The 18,975-nt window shown below is 34.1% G+C and overlaps 1 protein-coding gene across 1 annotated transcript in view; it reads left to right on the top strand.

Moving 5' to 3' along the window:
• Window positions 1–18,975, top strand: part of ERBB4 (erb-b2 receptor tyrosine kinase 4) — a 462,722-nt gene that overhangs the window by 99,294 nt on the left and 344,453 nt on the right. The window contains exons 6-8 of the mRNA XM_019656860.1: window positions 11,434–11,552; window positions 14,211–14,352; window positions 18,182–18,295. Of these exons, the coding sequence (XP_019512405.1) occupies window positions 11,434–11,552; window positions 14,211–14,352; window positions 18,182–18,295 (375 nt within the window). The remainder of the gene's footprint in view (window positions 1–11,433; window positions 11,553–14,210; window positions 14,353–18,181; window positions 18,296–18,975) is intronic.

Genomic DNA, 18,975 nt, shown 5'->3' with positions numbered 1-18,975 from the left:
AGTTTTACACTGACCCATGGTTTAATGTACTGCCATGGAGGAGAAATTCAGACTTAACTGCTTACTGTAAATACCCCATTATGATGGTAAGAATGACAAGCACGAACTCTGGGAATCGTCAGTCTCTGGGACACAGCCCTAGAGGGAATGCATTGTGGCAGGCACTGAGATGCCATGAGTTCCCATAGCCTCCGGGATCCTAAAACTTCCGAAAAAGGAAACTTCATCTCTGATGGCTCTAAATTTCTAAATGCATTAGGGGGCCAATTTGCTGCACATGTGTACAAGGAACACTAAGACTAGTTTCTCTAATTTCCTGTTTTGACTTTTGTCCACGTACAGTTGAGCGATGCTTTCAAGCTACTGGTTGTAACTCATTAGTGGATTATAAATCACTCTGGTGGACCCTGACCAACATTAAATTTTATTGAAATATAATAGACTAGATAAAATAGACCATTTCAGAATAGAAGAGAAAAGACAGTATCAAAATGCTTTGTATATAATTAGGGTCAATATAATTCCTTAAAACTCTTGAACATATATATGTGTACTGAACCATGATATATGTTTCTACCCTAAATGCTGATTTAAATAAAAATTTGAAAACACTGCAAAGAAGCATCATTTAACTGTTGGACAGACATGATTGTGTTTTGTTTTTTTTTAAAGAAATACTAAGCATATGCTCTATGAAAAGAAAAGTAACATTTTGAAAACATTCTTCCTCATATGTGTGAAGCATGTGTTTGTGGTGTAAGTCTTAGGTGGTGCTGCTTAAAAATTATTTATTATTACTGAGATTATGGACTTGAATGTTGGCCCTTTCTGGGCCTCAGTTCCCTCCTCCATCAAATCAGGTTGAACACAGTCATATATAAGATTCTATAAAATGCTGAATGTAAAATAACCTGATTTCTATGGCTTTTGCCTAAATTTGAAGAGTATGTGAGTAATATCTTAGTTTTTGTTACTCATCTCTCATAATTGTGTTGTTAGTTAAAATAACTCCAGAACAAATTATTTTTCAAGAGGTAAAATAGATATGTGTATATCATGTTCGTTACTTAATGTTGTATTTATTTTTTTGGAAATTTCAATATTATTCTCTTTTTAATTGAATGTATTGGGCTGACATTGGTTAGTGAAATTACATAGGTTTCAAGTGTACCATTCTGTAATACACCATCTATATATTGTGTTCACCACCCAGAATCAGTTCTTCTTCCATCACCGAATATTTGAGCCTTTTTACCCTCTTTACCAACCCCCTGTCCCCTCATGCTCTGGTAATCACTGAACTGCTGTCTGTGTCTATGGGTTTTTGTTCGTTTGTTTGTCTTTCAGTTTTATATCCCAAATATGAGTGAAATCATATGGCTCTCAAGTTTTTCTCTCTGACTTATTTTCATTAGCATGATAATTTCAGGATCCATCTATTTCATCATAAATGGCAGTATTTCATCTTTTCTTATGGCTGAGTAGTATTCCTTTGTATATATGTACCACATCTTCTTTATCCAATCATCTATTGAAGGACACTTTGGTTATTTCCATGTGTTGGCCACCTTGAATAATGCTGTAATGAACATCAGGATACTTATATCTTTATGGATAAATGTTTTCAATGTTGTATTTATAATACCTTCTGGAACTATCTTCCTCCCACACCACCCTATTTGGTCTTTAAATTTAGATACCTATTGTTTGTGGCTCTTAATGTAAGCATATTTATAGGATATGTAAGTGCCTGGAAACTAATTTCAAATGTTGCTTTATGATAACTTATTATGTGACCCAGGATAATCTAGCTAAATATTTTTTAAATGTTAACTTTTGACATCAGAAAGGTACACAATAATTTAGCTGAAGATAACAGGCTGTCAGTTTTATAGTGCTATTAAATGTAGTATTTCTCCTTTTATTTCATTATCATTTGTCATATTAATTCTCAAACTGATTATAAGGCTTGGCTCTGCTGTGATGTTAAGAAACAATAAACTGCCTGGAGTACCCTGAAGAAGTCTCCATGTCTCTTAGAGATGTATAGACAGTATTTTTTATTTGTCTATAGGAAAGTCAGTATATTTTAATTTCAGTTTCCTCATCAATAAAATGAGAAATTTAGACTAGATAGCATTCATCAGTTCAACAAATATTTATTTATTGCTTATCTCATGTGAATCTCTGTATTTTTCATGTTATTTTCATCACAAAATTTTGCAACTTTTCCTTTAATATTCTGTCAATTTGAGAAGGAAGGTCATTGAAACATGTACTGAATAGGAGAGATTATCTTCATTCCCATCTATTAATATTTTGGATTGTGAGCTAGAATTAGTAAAAAAAAAAAAGAATCTTTTGTTTTTTTCATCAAGCCTGGATGTAGAAATGTGTGGTCTACTATATATAAGGTGAGGTGATTTGGAAAAGTTGAATGTTAACTTTTCCTCATTTCTTGGTTTTTGTCAGGTCTATGATATGATAATTCAATTTTTTAAATTATCTTCAGTATGTCATTTATTTGTGTACTGTTAGATATAGCCTCTAATTATATATATTTAAAACATTCTTTATGGTTTACTCATGTGGATTCACATCATTCCTTTATTTATTATCTTGAAAACACACACACACACACACACACACACACAGCCCTGTAAGAAATATACAAAAAAAAAAAAGAAAAACCTCACACCCACTTTCAAGAATATTTTTATAGTTAGTGTAAGAGGGTTATTTCTTGTTTGCTTTTTAATGTTGACTCACAAACATTGATGATGTTATAGCCTATTTATAAGAGAGAATTCCTCTGGTGGCTGAGTAGTTTAAAATCAGTTTTAAGGTCTCAGTGAATCATTGACATGTCTTTAAAAAATAGGTTGAATAAAATTTCATTAAATGAATGAATCAAGCATCTGATAATGAAGAATAGATTAGATGTTTCCTTTTTCATTTGACACAACTAACAATATTATCATGTCATAACCTATAGATCACCAGGAATGTATCTGGGACAAGGGTCTAACCTGATTACTAGCTGCCAAAATCTGTGCATACTTTTATTAAATGACTCTGAATGTCAATTTCAACAAGGGATTTGCTGGTATCTTCCATGTTTCACTATCTTCCATGTTTTTCAGTTGAACTATAGTAGTTATGGCCCTTAGGATTAAACGATTATGTTACCTGTGGAGGCATATACCTCAGGGTGTACACCTAGCCAGTTTCTTTGGAGTAATATTACTAGACTAATTAGGAATTAGGAATAACAGATATCACCTACATTTTCTCTTGTGATGTGAAAATGGGTATGATGGTAATAATTTGGAATGCCCAAATACTTTTTCATAATTCTACCTTGCTTAGTCTAATTCTTTAAAAAAATTAAACATCTTCTCTGATAGCTTTTTCATTGCCACATACCTTATGTTGCTGGTTAAAATAGCTGATAAACCTTTAAAATGCAAAATCCCTTCCTTGTGCAAATCGGGATATAGCCTTATATATCCTGACACCTCACTCTGTGTCACAACAATTATTAATTTAATTAGGCTTTAATCCAGTGTGAGATAGGAGGCGGCAGTGCAATTCAAGACCCATTTCCATCTCTGTTTTCCCATCTAAATGAATGCTTTACCTTTCCTGGATTTGTCTCTCACTGGGAAAAAAGAGAGAGTCTTAGAACAGAGATTTTGAGATGTCGGTTTATAAAAACTACTTCTTAAAACTTGGGGCTGCCAATAAAAAAACAAAACAAAACTGAATTCTGGCCCTTTCCCCAGACTTACTGAATCAGAACGCAGGAGGAGGACATACATCTTTATTTTAAATCATCCTATATGATTCTTAGAGTCTACCTGGCACTGGACACATGGATGTGTCCAATTATTCTCCTTTGGAAACATAAGTAATGGTTTAGAGTTTGGCGTTAGTTTCATTAAACCTGGTTTTCTATAAATTTTGACATGCTTTAGAAGTAATGTATATTCTTGGATGAACTATGAGCTTTATTAGTTTCATTTAAAATATATTCTCATGACAGTAGCTTTCTAAAAACATGCCACACCACCCAAAATATTTGTTATTTTACTCACAATTTCACCATTCATAGAACTAAATATTGGATCATAGAACTAGAGGGTACCTCTGGAGAATATTTCATCAAGTCCCCATCTATAATTAAGTGTTATATTGGGTTGTCAGAAAAGTCATGACACATTTTTGCAATGGAAAACATTGAAAAAATACATCATGACTTTTCCGACAACCCAATAAGATAGCAAGGCAACCAGAAGAGATTTTCCTCTAATACTGACAAATAAAGGATCGAGCAGCCAACTCGGTAGCTCAGTAATGTTTTGATCGCTCTAGTAGTCAATAAATTCTTCTTCACATCTAATCCAAACCACCTCTGCTTTAACCCAAGCATTCTATATAAATATAAATATATAAATATGCATACAAACACTCACACACACACATACACACACACACATACACACATATATATGAGGTCAGACAATTAGGTTTGTGAACTCATCCTAGCTAAAGTGCTACATACCTCATTGCTGAACATCACTATGGTCACCTTCAAAGTACTACCATTGGCAAACTATGCACTGATGCCAGCGCCTAGTCCACCCTTCAAAGCAATTTTGGAACTCTTTTTCTGGAATTGCCATTAGAGCTGTCATCGTATTACTCTTGATGTCCTGAATGTCATCAAAATGTCTTCCTTTCAATATTTTCTTTATCTTCGGGTAAAGAAAGAAGTCATTGGGGGCTAGATCAGGTGAATAGGGAGAGTGTTCCAATAGTTGTTGACTGGCTAAAAACTCCCTTACAGACAGTGCAGTGTGAGCTGGTGCATTGTTATGATGCAAGAGCCATGAATTGTTGGTGAAAAGTTCAGGTCATGTAACTTTTTCATGCAGCCTTTTCAGTACTTCCAAATAGTAAACTTGATGAACTGTTTGTCCAGTTGGTACAAATTCATAATGAATATTCCCTTTGGTATCAAAAAAGGTTAGCAATATCATTGCAATAATTTCACAAACTAATTGTTAGACCTGTATATATTATGTAGACAGCTGCTGGATGGAAGAAGGGACCAGTTTTCTGATGGTCTCCTAATTATATGAAATATTTACCTTCGGAATCAGTCAAGTAATATTTCTATTCCAACTCTAGGTCTTTTTCCTCCCAAATCTTTCTACCTGTTTGCACATTAATTTTGGTTGCTTGATCTCCCAGTTAGTGATAGAGGGCTTAACAACACAAATAGGAAATGAAAACAAGAGGTACCTCAATGTGATTAAGTTTCAGAAAAAGAATAATCAGTATAATCAATCAAATGGTGTAAATAAGGTAAAGTTTTTCCTGTTTTCACGGGACAGAAAAATAGTCTCAACTGTAGGCTCCATATTGGATTCACCTGAGGAGATTATAAACAGTATCACATCCTAAAACATTGCAGGTAATTTTGATTTCATAGTAATTAGGTGTTTCCCAGGCATTTTTGTTTAAGTACTCTATCTCCTGCTTCCCAAAACGAGGACTGTGGACCAGTAGGCAGTGAGTGACATTATCTGTGAACTTATCGGACAATCTTGGGCCTCACTGATATGAACTACATCAATGTGTTCATGGATGCATGAAGTCCCATATTCAAGTTTGAAAGCTCCCCTCTTAGAGAATATATTGTACAGCTTGGTTCAGAACCACAGGGTCGAAGAAGTGAAGAAAACCCAAAGGTACTGAGCTTGAGAAAATAGAGGCTATAGGAAAGAGGTAGGGGAGAAGAAAAGTGGCAAAGTATAAATGAGAAGAAGACAGCTACAAAGACTTTGCCTGAATTTAGCCTTATTTATTTCCTACTGGGCAGAGATCTTTTCCTTTTGTCACTATGATGTTTTGCCTCTTTTATGAATGTCCTTTATCCTCTTTGTAACTCATAGAAAGCAACAGCAAATATTTGATTAGTACATTGCCAAAGTTCTCTAAATAAAATAAATGTGTTCTACAGGAGAAATCCTAAGTGTGGTTATTGTTATATTTTTAAAAAGTAATTAAACCATTGTTTTTCTTAGTAAGATACTGATATTATAAATCTACTTACAAATACTTTAATTTTTTGAGATCATAAATATTCTTTCAACAATATCCCCTTTACTATGGAATGTTTGGTTTCAAAAATTTTACTCACTTGATTCTCATGGATATTTTGAATGATCCCTGTTTCCAATTTCAAGTTTACTGACCCAAGTATAATAAGCATTTTTACATCCCAGGTTTTACCTTTCATGTTAAACAACTATAGTTAGTGATGTACCACCAATGAGTAAGCTTGCTAAAAGTTGACCCAAATATTTTAGTGCACACAATGAAGCAATTTAGAAAGGATACTAAATACAGGAGAAAATTGCTAATGAAAAAACATTCAAGCAAGGATGGAATTTAATATAACTAAAGCAATTATAAGATAATGCTCCCATGGAGGCTAAGTGAGTTATCTCATTGATTTTAGCAAATGTTTTTGTTTTGTTTTGTTTTGTATTTCCAGCATAGTAAAATATGAGTATAGTTAGATGTGTTTAAGTAATAGTAAATAAATGTTTATTAGTCAATGCATGCCATTAAATAGATTGCACACAGGGAATGTTTTCTATCTAAAAACAAATCTCACATAATGTGAAGAAATGTTTAATTATGTCACACCACTTTTTAGAGATTAAGCTTATAGTTTTGTTCTTTTTGCTTACTTATATTGTTATCTGTCAAACCAACACTTCCAAATATGTTTCTTGCTTACTAAACTTTTAATTGAAATTAAGGCATGCGAAAACTATGATGGCAAAAAGTTCTATTTTCGTGTTAAATGTATCTTATTTTTCCTTTTTATTTTAAAATTTTTATCATAAAATATTTTTTTATTTTTCAATTACAGTTGACATACAATACTACATTAGTTTTAATATATAACATAGTTCTTAGACATTAGTGTTGAATGTATATTTTTTATTTTTAAAATCAATTATAGACTGTTTTTGAAGCAAATCCTATAATTCTTTTTTAATTGCTAAAATCAAAATTTTTAAAAGTAATGACTTAGAAGGATGTTTCATTGCATGTTCCTAAAGTGGAATTGCATATGCATGTTCTTGAAATGGGATGGCATATCTACGATCAAAGTGTCCTCTATAAATATGAGATATGTGACCACTATATAAAAGAAATTGTTATTTTGAAAAATTTAAAGTTGACTCAATACATATGTTTGGATGATTTAAAATGCATGTTTTAAAAAATTTGTAGTAGGACAATTGTTATCTAACAATATTATACTGTTACATTATATTTGTAGCATATTATTTTCATATTTACCATACTCAATGAAATAAATTATCTTAAGATGAACATTTAATAAATACTTTTAAAATAAATTAATGGTTAATTATTTTTATAAATTTATTTTATTCTGTTGGAAACATCAAAGTGTGTAAATAAAGAGAAACAGACATTTTCTATAGTTACCTTAAATCAAATGAGACTTAAAAATAGACGTAAATACTTTGATGTATGTGTCTTGTATTAAAATATCTTAGGACTTACGAGATATGATTGCTGACTCACTTCATTCTGTTTTCCAACTGAGCAATTTCTATCATCTAACAGAAAATTAATAAACTACCCTGCATTAAGACTTATTTCAAATCTGGTAATTTGTTTACATATAATATATCTGCTATTTCAGTTAACAACTCTTGGTAAATCAAAAATAACCTTGTTGAATATGAAAGAGAGGAATTATATTTGAATCTATTTGTCGCAAAAGTATTAAAAGTGTTTTCTTGATATGGTATGAACTACTAATAAGGACATCTAAATAAATATATCACTTGGTTAAAATTTTAAAACATTAAGCAAATTTATAAATATGAAGATTTAATTTATGAATAAAATTTATTTGGGTGTATTTCATATATAATGTATATGCTATATATATGCATATAATGTATATGTGTAGTGTATGTGAAATATAAATAAAAAAAATGCATAGATGCCAGGTGCAGTTCTAGACATTGGAATACACCAACAAACAAAATTAGTGTAATAAATCAATTAGTTGTAAAATATGTTAGATGGTAATTGATACTATAGCAAAGAGGAAGGAAGGAAGGAAGGAAGGAAGAAAGGAAGGAAGGAAGGCAGGAAGGAAGAAAAAATGAGGAGGGTCCAAGGGTCCATCAGGAATCAGTGGTTTGGAAGGGTTCAGTATTAAATAGGGGTAGACTTCAGTGAGAAGGTGAAGTTTGAGCAAAGAGTTACGGAAGGTAACAGCATAGGCCAAGTTGATTTATTTTGTAGAATTTTATTCTGGAATACATACAGAAGAAATTATTTATTTCAAAGTTTAATGTGATCCAATCTTCAAATACAAAACATGCCTTCACAACTCCAGACCTAAAAATTTGTTTTTCTCAAAATCTTCTATAAGCTTTTGCTAAGAAGTATCATATGACTTTCTTTTTATAAAATAAAAACAAGACAGGGTAAGTCAAAGTGCTTTTTAAGTTTAAACACTGCTTGACATTTTTGTTGATTGTACAACATAGGGAGGAATATAATCATGTCTAATGAAAGGATATAGTTCATATTCAAACATTATGAATCATTTTATGAATATCATCATCATATTCAATTGGAAAGGATCCAAGTGGAATTCTGAAATGACCAATGGCATAATTTAAGGAGTGTTTAAGTCTAACAATAGATATTAACAATAATTCTAATTCTTGATATTTTAATAGTTCTTGGTATTTATAAATATCAATATTTTCTGATATTTTAATATTTGTCTATTTCTATTTCTTAGTGCCCTACCTCTTTAACTCTCTACATTCTATCTTCTTTGATAAGGGCATTAAACATTAAGTAGCATATACTGCCAATGAATTGATTACATATGACTTCCTCCTATTCATTTACTTTGAGGAAATATTTTTCATGTATTAAGTGCCAAACACCGTGCTCGTTGCCAAGGATACAACTTGAATAAGACAATACGCTTCAACAAATTACACTCACACTTCAGTAGGGAGCAAACATGGAAAGAATAAATACAACATGCTACAATAAGCACAATGATAATAACTAACAGTTGCTGAGTACTATTTACAGGGAACACCTTAAGCACTTTATAACTGTATCTCTATTTAACTTCAGTCCCATTAAATAGGAACCAATACTAACTCCATCGTAAAAATGATGAAGTGAAATGCAGAGTGTTTAGATCACTTGCCTATCGCAAGGGCAGATTTTGAGCCAAGGCTTTCAGACCTCATCCACTGCTGTATCAACTTTATCTACTCGCTTGTTTAGAAGTAAGAGTGGCAAACTAAGTCAGCCTGGAGATGTGTCTGGAAAGGTTTCAGAGCAGGAGTGGCACTTTAGCTGGATCTTATGGATGAGTATTGGCTAGGCAGAGAAGACAGGAAGGGGGTTTAGCATGAAGGCGTGTGTTGTGAAAAGGCAATGAGAATGACAGTTGCATACGATGCGAGGAAACAGGCCTTGCAAGTGGTGTTTCTGTGTGGCTGGAGGTGAGAAGCACAGTGAGTAGTGACAAGTGCCAGTAAAGACAGAGACGGTGGTCAACAGATGAAAGACATGTATCCCTTGCTAAGGGTTTATCCCTTTAGTATAGTTATGGGAAGGAAGTTTTACACTGTGAAACGACACTGATGCATAAAGAGTGACTTGTGTTTTGAATCCATTGCTTTTTAGAGCAGTGCGGAGGATTAATTGGGACCTGAGAACCTTTTAGAAGGTCATGTGATAATTTAGAGATAAGTTTCTGTACAAAGTTGGAATAAGAGGAGGCACAATAATTAAGAATATTTATTGCCAGCACTTGGTAAATTTATTAGGTATGAGAAGTGATGGTGAAGGGAAAGAAAAAATAGAAAACATACCCCCAAATTTTAGTTGAGCTACTGGATGATGGTGCTGCTATTAGTTGGGATAAGGGAATGAAGAAGGGAGAAATATTTGGTGGTGGAGTTGGGAAAGTGGGTTACATTCCATTTTTTACATCTTAGTATAGCTAAATGCTGCAGTTCAATAGAGAATTCAGATCTGGAGCTGGAAGTAATCTACCTATATGTAGTAAGCAAAGTAGGGGATCAATTATTTCATTTAGGCATGTGCTCATAGCCAGAGAAAACTGTCAATACCAACTAAGACCAGCCAAGACCAACTCTGGGGAACAGTAATGTTTAAGGAGTGCAGTCCTGTCACAGTAGCAGTGAAGGAAGTTTTGATGAATATAGTCCAAGAAATGGGAAGAAACAGGGCGGATATATAAATACCAACGCCAAGTGATGTGAGCCACCTATCTTATAAAATGTATTTCTTTAAATACTTTAAAAATATCTCTTTGTAAAGAATGAGATATGTGGCATTGTGTCCTTCAATACTGTAATTTTGATGTCCAGCCCATAGCGTTGATTTTTTGGAAGACTAGTTTGATATGATTCTGTCAGCTTAGACTGAGGGTGTTATAATAAGATTAGACTTTGGGTGGTGAACACTCAATGCAATATATACATGATGTATTATAACTTGTAAACCTGAAGCCTATATAATTGTACTAACCAATGTCACTCCAGTAAATTTAATTAAAAAAAATGACCAGTGGAAGTTTTTGTTGTGTTTACTATGAATGTGTCCCCTTCCCCCTTTGCCCCATCTCTGCCTCCCTCCCTCTCTTCTTTATTTCCTTCCTTCCTCTCTTCCTTTCTTCCTTCAAGGGTGTTGCTCTGTTCCTTACAAAGGTCCTTCTTTGTGAGGAATCTTGGTAAAAATTGTATTTAAAGCTTAGGAGCTACTAAGAGTTGTGCTACTATTGATCACTTATCTCTGTCTATCAATCTATCAAGCTATCTATCTTATATGAGTCATGTAAGTTAAACTGTGAATCGTGTAAAAGTTTAGGTTTCCCTGTTTGCATTGACTACTCCGAGTCTTAGATTTATTCCTGGGGACGTCTTCTGGCCTAGGACCTTACTGTGCACATTGTGAATTGACTTGACAGCTAACTCCATCTTTGACAACCTGACAAATGATTCACTCAGTTACTTCAAATTTGATTGTTTCCTGCTAATTTGTATGATTTTTGTAAAGCACTATAAGCATTTGCTGGAACAAGAAAGACTATCAAAACTAATTTATGTGTTGATTTTGAAGGTTTCTGAGCAGTCATTTTGATCTGTTACAGACTTTGTTCAATAAATGTTTGCCGAGTTGAGTCACTAGTGGGTAGGGTAAATTGTCACTCTAGAGTCCAGCTTTTCTCAGCTGCTCCAAATCACCTTAGACGTTTCTGTTGGTAGCTGACTTTGATCGAGACCCTATCTCTGTCTTCTGCAGTGACAAGGACAGTGTGTGCAGAACAATGTGATGGCAGGTGCTACGGACCCTATGTCAGTGACTGCTGTCATCGAGAGTGTGCTGGAGGCTGCTCAGGACCCAAGGACACCGACTGCTTTGTAAGCCCGGAGCGCTCCCCGTTATCTCCCTCCTCTTCTTTCTCTCCCGGGTTGACTCAGGCACACTGAATCTGTACCATCTTACTTTAAAAGACCTAATTAACCATTTTAAGATTAAGAAATATTATCTGCCTTCTTAGAAGTCATTCATTCGCTGGGTGGCTATTGATGAACTGGGATTGTTCTGTTCTACTAAATGAATTATGTCTTTCTGTTATAATTTATATTACCAGTGAGATTTATTAGAGAATGTAAAGGAGAGCATATTGAGATATCTTTTTAAAAGTTAATAGCATCTTTCCAAAATGTACAGTGATTACCTGTTTAGGTCGTTGTATCATTGACTCTTCTGAGTGGGGACCCTTGCATTTTATTTCTGAAATATGAATTTCAAGATAATAGCAGATAAATTTATAAATTTCAGTACTTTTTAGTTAATGTTGTTTACAAACCAATATTATTCAAAATTTTAAGTTTTACAAATGCACACTTGAAGCAATTTATGTGCTATTCTGTGTGATTTTTATATTAGAAGAAGACATTTTTACTTCCTTAAAATTCACATTTATCGCTTGTTGGGGACACTTTAAATTACATTTCGTTATCCTGATACAGTTCTTTCTGTTCTTCTGAATACATACAAGCAATTCTGTGAGCTATAGTTGATGCAATTCATACACACAGAACATTATTAGTTTCATTTTAAGTTAAAAATCATAAAATAAGGAGTTATTTCTGTTGTTAAAAATGAACACAGGAGTTTGTTTTCTTGTATCCCTTTCTCCATATTCAGAGAATACACATTTATATTTAGAATTGAGTATTTTTTTCCAAATCGGCAGTTCATTCTGGAAATAAGAAAAATATAAATTACAACACAGGGTATAGATAGTAATTTGTGAATTTTCTTAATTTCACAAGAAATTTAATTTGTCTACCCTAATTCTATAGTGAACAAAAGTATGTATTGCAGAATTGAGTAGTGAGGAAGAGAAAAGAAAATTAAAATGTTAAAAATTTAAGAGAGCTGCTTAGCAAGTCTTGGACTGAGACCCTTTCCTTTGCCTATCATCAGATAGGGGATGGAAGCTTGATTTGGAGGATGCTGAAAGGTTTAACAATTGCAACACAGTAGCAACAATAAACACCAACAATTGTCATAACTTTCACTTAGAAATTTCTCACTGTATTTTTTTCATGGTCCCATGTCACAACAAGCAGAGTGCCAAGTGAGCTTCTGAATTCTAATTTCATTAATTTTCTGGAATGGTCCCATGATTCCACTTTGGCATTTGATACAGGATGTTCAAGAATGCCAGGCCAATGCCTTGGTGTGAGTTACGTTGTTTTGTATGCTTTCTGGAAGGTAAATTTGTTTGACTCCTCTGCCTTATGTTCCTTTGTTGCCAAGCAATCTGTGCATAGCACGGCATAAAGTATGTTAGTTAAGCAATTATGAGGACACATGAAGTTTTATAACCATAAATTAAAACTTGCTGAGTATTCTAGATTGGGTTTTAATAGATTCATCCTGGAAAGTCTCATCTTAGTGGAAAATGTTTCATCAGTGGTTCCCCTGATTATGCATCTAGAAGACCATCATCAGGGACTTGTCATGTGTGTGATAAACTGCTCGCTAAAACAATTGATAAAGAATATGTTTTGAGGAAATAGAATATATTAGTGCTTATTAATAACCATACATATAATTTATGATAAAATGTAAAATACAGCTTGAGTTCACATTAGCTTATTTTCCAAGGCTTAAATTATTCCTACGAAGGTTTAATATTTTTAATGAGGAAACTTAGTTCATCCACTCCTTCGTTAATCACGATTTTTTATGTATTTATACATATGTTCTCTTTTATATCAAATACCTAACTCTCAGTAATTTTTTTTAATTCTCCAGAAATATGTTTCAATATTTTAAGGAATTGAGGTATCAGTACAAATATATAAGTCAACAGAAACAGATTGTTTGACTTGAACTCGGTGGCTTTTACTAAATTATGTGGCAGTATGAAGAAGACCACACAGGAAATGCCATCATATTATCTAACTATGGGCTAAGTATAGCTATTTCTTTACACTTTGGCATTATACACCCTACCTTTCCATTTGACTAGTTACCTGCCAGAGCCTTTTCTTTAAGTCCAGGTAAATGGATATCACAATATTTTCTCACTACACAATGGGGATAAGTGTCACTTAAGGCACTGGACAATCCAAACACCAGCACTAAGAAAATTCTGCCCTGTAGAATTGGGAATTTAGTCATTAGTGGCAGACTCTAAGACTCAAAATACGTTCTTTAAATAATGAGCTTAAATGATTTTTTCACTATTAGCTAACTGTAATAATTTGAACCAATTCTTAATTTAGAAATGAGTGGATAGATACAAAACAATATGAACATCAATATCTGTAGATGGTATATTTACTGACTGAATAGTTTCGTAAAACTGTGGATCCTAAACAAATTTGAACTTAAAAAAATAAGCAATAATTACTATAAAATCAAATTTTATAGTTTCATGAATTGATGTATACTAAGTAAAGAACACAGCTTTCTCACAAAACTGTTGTGCAGTAGTGTTTCTTAATAAGTATTATGAAGAACATTTTTAAATGAAATTAATATTTGCTGTGTTGCAGGCCTGCATGAATTTCAATGACAGTGGAGCTTGTGTTACTCAGTGTCCCCAAACTTTTGTCTACAACCCAACCACCTTTCAACTGGAGCATAACTTCAATGCAAAGTACACATATGGAGCATTTTGTGTCAAGAAATGCCCACGTAAGTGATAAGAGCAGCCAGATTAATTGGATCATGATTTAAAACCAAAGTAATTTCATGTAGTTATTGCAATTTGAAACTTGTAACAATACGGTAAATAAGTTGGCTATGGGGGCTGCCGCTAGTATTTCACAGATAAGGAAGTTAAAGTTCAAAAAATTAAAGTGACTGGTCCAAGTTCTCAGCAAATGAATGGTCTGTTTGAGGTTAGAGTACAGTGCCACTGACTTACAAACTCATTATTTTACTACACCTCAGTGTTTTTACACATGACGCTGTTTCACAGAAAGAGTGATTTGTTATGTGGCAACAAGCTACAAAGTGAAGTATGCTTCTCATACCAATGAATTTTTACCTAAAATCATCTCTGATTACTTATTTATAATGGAATATATAGTATATCATTATAGTTTTAATATCAAATCTAATTGTAAAGAGTAACAAAAGATATGAGGGGCATGCTAAGAGGTTTTTACCAAATTGGTAACTCATTCTGGGGATTCAAAGTGACCATTTTAGCTTTCATCAAGAATTCCCTGTAACACCTCCTGATATTTTCTCTAGTCAGTTTCTTTCCTTGGAGTGACCAATGCAACATTTCCTCAGTGTTTTACCTACTGAAGGCTAAAATATATCACTGCAATTGTCCACATAATCATTTAAAAGAAGGCTTTGCAATCTACAGCATACGATATTATAGTTATCTTCGCTCTATGCATGTGATGGATTAGGAAGTATAAGGGACATGGGATTAGAGTGGCTATGGAGTCTAGATTTGCCTACTGTTTAGTCATGTGATTTTAAATGAGTTAATTCGGTTTTTTGTTTTTTTAAAATTTTCTCCTCTTTAAGATGTTGATGGTAATAATCATATCCCCCCTCTCCCTTTCCCAGAGTTATTATAAGTATGAAAGGGATAGGGAAAAGGCTCAGAGAGAAAGTATATAAAAAATGTCTTTGAAAACAATGACAATGCTAGTCATTATTATTAAATATATTTTTTCCATATTGGTTAAATGAATCATATATATATGAATCAAATATATAAAATAATCATATATATGTGTATATATATATATATATATATATATATATATATATATATTTAGTATGCCTTTGAATTAGGATTTGAAAGTCACAGACATATTAACATTAAGACAGTAGAGATTTTTTCTATTTTAAACACTTTAATATCCAAACTTATGTTTTTGATCTAACAACCTCTTAGCTAAAGTTCCCCTGTATGAAACCATCTACTATCCTTGCAAAATAAGGGGCTTGAAAGTATTGTAGGATGGGACGGCACATGATAGAAATGTCCTTTTACTTTGACAAATAGTCTCCTACTACCTTCAAATTACGGTGCTTTGCCCCAAAGACAGTCAAAACCATGCTTCTTTTTTTGAGAATTTTGGTGCTTTCCCTCACGTCCTGAGGTTGCGGACCAGAGTTTGGGCTGGAGTGGAAAAAGTACCAGAAAATCTGAACTGGGGAATTTCCCTTTTCTTTACTATTCTTTACTGTGGCTCATCTGAACGCTCTCAACTCCTAAATTGTGGCAAGTGGGTAAACCTTCTGTTTAATTTTTTGTTGAACTATATTGTGAAATTACATGTACAGTTACCTTAGATATGGCAAACCATAAACTTTCTTTTTTGGATCAGTTTAGGTCTATCAAATTACAGACGAATTTAAGTGCTTCAATATTTACCTATTTAAAATGTAAATCTTTAATAGACTTTGTTCATAAGGTATGGTTTCTAAACTGTAGCTATCTTGGAAAAACAAAGATATTTACTTCTAAATACTGGTCTACATTCCATAATCCAGAATTCTGCAATTCAAAAATGCCAAACAACAAATATTTCTGAAACTCTTTTGGCTTCGAAACCTGAACCTAACTGATACAAGGCTGTTCATAACCTTCATATATTCTACTTGGCATAAATTGCTGCAAAAATATGTGAAAAGGGGCATTCCTAAAGACTGCAGAAAAGATGGCTACATACTACACAGTATATGCACCTACCGCAGGTTGAGTTCCCCTGAGACAGAGACTAGGTTGTTGAGTGTTCTCGGAATTAGGCCTGTAGGGGAAGGAAAGGAAGTGGGGTCAGGCTGTGATGTAGTCACCGCTAAGTGCCTCTTTTGTTGTGGATGCCCTCCGATAAATGTTAACTTGGAAGACCAGCACCTTCTCACATCATGCCCACTCTCATGGATTCATACATATCTCTGTACCTCAGAATCCCTTCAATCCCAGATTTTCCAGTATTTCTTCTCCCACGGCAAGCCACTGCTCATGAGTCTATATTTATTCTAAGCTCAGGTTACTTTCAAGCAAAGTAAACGATCATTTGCACTACACAGAACTATGCCCCTTAGTAGGATTTTGTCTTGTGACTATCAAGCCCATTCCTTAGTGTGGCTGCAGGGCAGCTGCCATCGATTTCCAGTTGCTTGCACCCACATACCAACCTTAGTGTTTGTCCTCCTCAGAAGTGCCAATTTCTCATAAGTGCTCTCTCTTGGTAGATATGAGCTAAGTGGGAAGTGCCAACACAGTGGTGGGTGACATGGAGGTCTGGGACACCTCCTTATGTAGTTCACCTGTGCCTCTGCTGCTGCTTAGATCTACTCCTAAATTTCCTGCTCCCATCTTACAATGGATTGCTGTTGGACCCATCTAACATTATGACATTGTGATTCTAATAAAACCTTATTTATGATGGGCAAGTCAGGCTACAAGTTCAGTCATGGTTAGGTACTCTATCTCTACCAAGACCCAGAAACATGTCAGGAGCTGTTTCTTAAATGGTGTTTAATTCCATGCTTCAGATGACACAGCTTAGCTGTAGTATTCTAGAGGTTTCTGGCGTGAATGTCCAATCGGAACTTGCCATAATGCCACATGGTATATTTTCCCACTATACATACTTCTAGTATCATAGAGCCTCCTGAGTTTTATGACCCAGGTAGCAGAATTGCTTGCATCCCAGTCTGGACCTGCACTGTATGCCTTTTCTGCTCCGGGCCCCCTTCAAGGCTGGAAGCCTTCCATACCACTGAATACTGGGCTAGAAGCAGTTTTCCCAGGCATGGAAAGATGCTGCCTCCAAAATCCAAAGTGGAATAGCAGGTACTGTGTTTCCCCTTTATTGCAGAAGCCTCTAAGTGCAATATGTGTCATTTTCTTGGGAGAGAACGTCCTGGCATATTCTAGGTGACAGGACCCTTAAATATTGTACCAATGAGTCAGGTAATTAGATATCCCTGCATTATTTTGCACAACTTTCCTAAAGTACTGTGCTTTCAAATTTCATTTTGTTTCTTCATATGAAACTGTGGGACAGTTGCCATGGCATTCTATTGAAAGATGGAACACGTTTTTAAGCATTTTCTTCTGGCAGTGCACTCCCTTGAATACAAGGCAGTTTAACCTCAGCTTCATTTGTGCTTCAAGTAACTTGAAGTATTTTAGACTTCAAACTTGCATTATGACATGAAATGAAGTGGAACTATTGAAAAACACAAAGTAAATGTCATGCAGTTTCCTAAATCTATAAAAGAAATTCACTGTATTTGGGGGCAATTCAGGATGTGGCGCGCTGGTTGTTGTTGACACACACGGCCCTTAGATTTGAATGTGGACATTTCTAGGTGCTATTTCAGGGTGACATATTTAGACAGAGAACAGTTTTAGGGAAAGATATATATATACTATCAATGATGGTAATCACTTTCACACCCTGAAATATCTTGTTTTAAACTTGTTTGCTGAACTTCAACATTATTGCTAATTTCACTTTTTTTTTTTTTTTTGGATCAGATAACTTTGTGGTCGATTCCAGTTCCTGTGTGCGTGCCTGCCCTAGTTCCAAGATGGAAGTAGAAGAAAATGGAATTAAAATGTGTAAACCTTGCACTGATATTTGCCCCAAAGGTAAGTGATCACTGACATTATTTTGGCAGAAACATGTTTTTTTCATTCACTTTTTAACAGGCCAACTAAGTTAGCATCGAACACACCACTCACTCCCCACCCAAAGCTTCCTGTACGCACTTTTCCATGGCTTTGAACAGTTCCCCAAAGCATCAGCTGTGGTAACAGCATGTATTTTTTTTGTGCTGAATGATACATGCTAAAATGATCCAGATAACCTTTAGAGCTAACTTTGATAGGAACTCAGAAGTAAAGTCGCATTTCATTCTATATGCAGGAAATCCTGAAGTTATGCAAAAGAACAAGGGTTCACATGATTATGTGAGCACCAAGAACACATATTTTTTTGCTTGCCACTGTATACAAAATGATCTGCTATGCATAAAAAGGGGGACAAAGAGAAATTCAATATGGCATTTACTCTCCAGGTCTTAAAATATTTTGAAAGATGAAATATATGAAATGACAAGGAGATTTACCATAAGTATAAATAAATGTTGCAGGTAATTCATGTTCTAGAATTTTAGTGGAGGAAGAAATACCTTCCAGCTGTGGTGTTCGAATTTCTCACCAGAATGAAACTTAAATTGAGCAGGATGAAAATGCTGTCTAAATTTTCTGAATGTTATTAAGCATTCCAAAGTATCAAGAAGTGCCTTTAAAAAGAGCAAACTTCAGAC

Source organism: Hipposideros armiger, unplaced genomic scaffold (assembly GCF_001890085.2).
Source record: "Hipposideros armiger isolate ML-2016 unplaced genomic scaffold, ASM189008v1 scaffold_268, whole genome shotgun sequence".
Lineage (NCBI taxonomy): Eukaryota > Metazoa > Chordata > Mammalia > Chiroptera > Hipposideridae > Hipposideros > Hipposideros armiger.
Note: the sequence above shows the minus strand (reverse complement) of the source record. Positions and strands in the feature narration are given on the sequence as shown.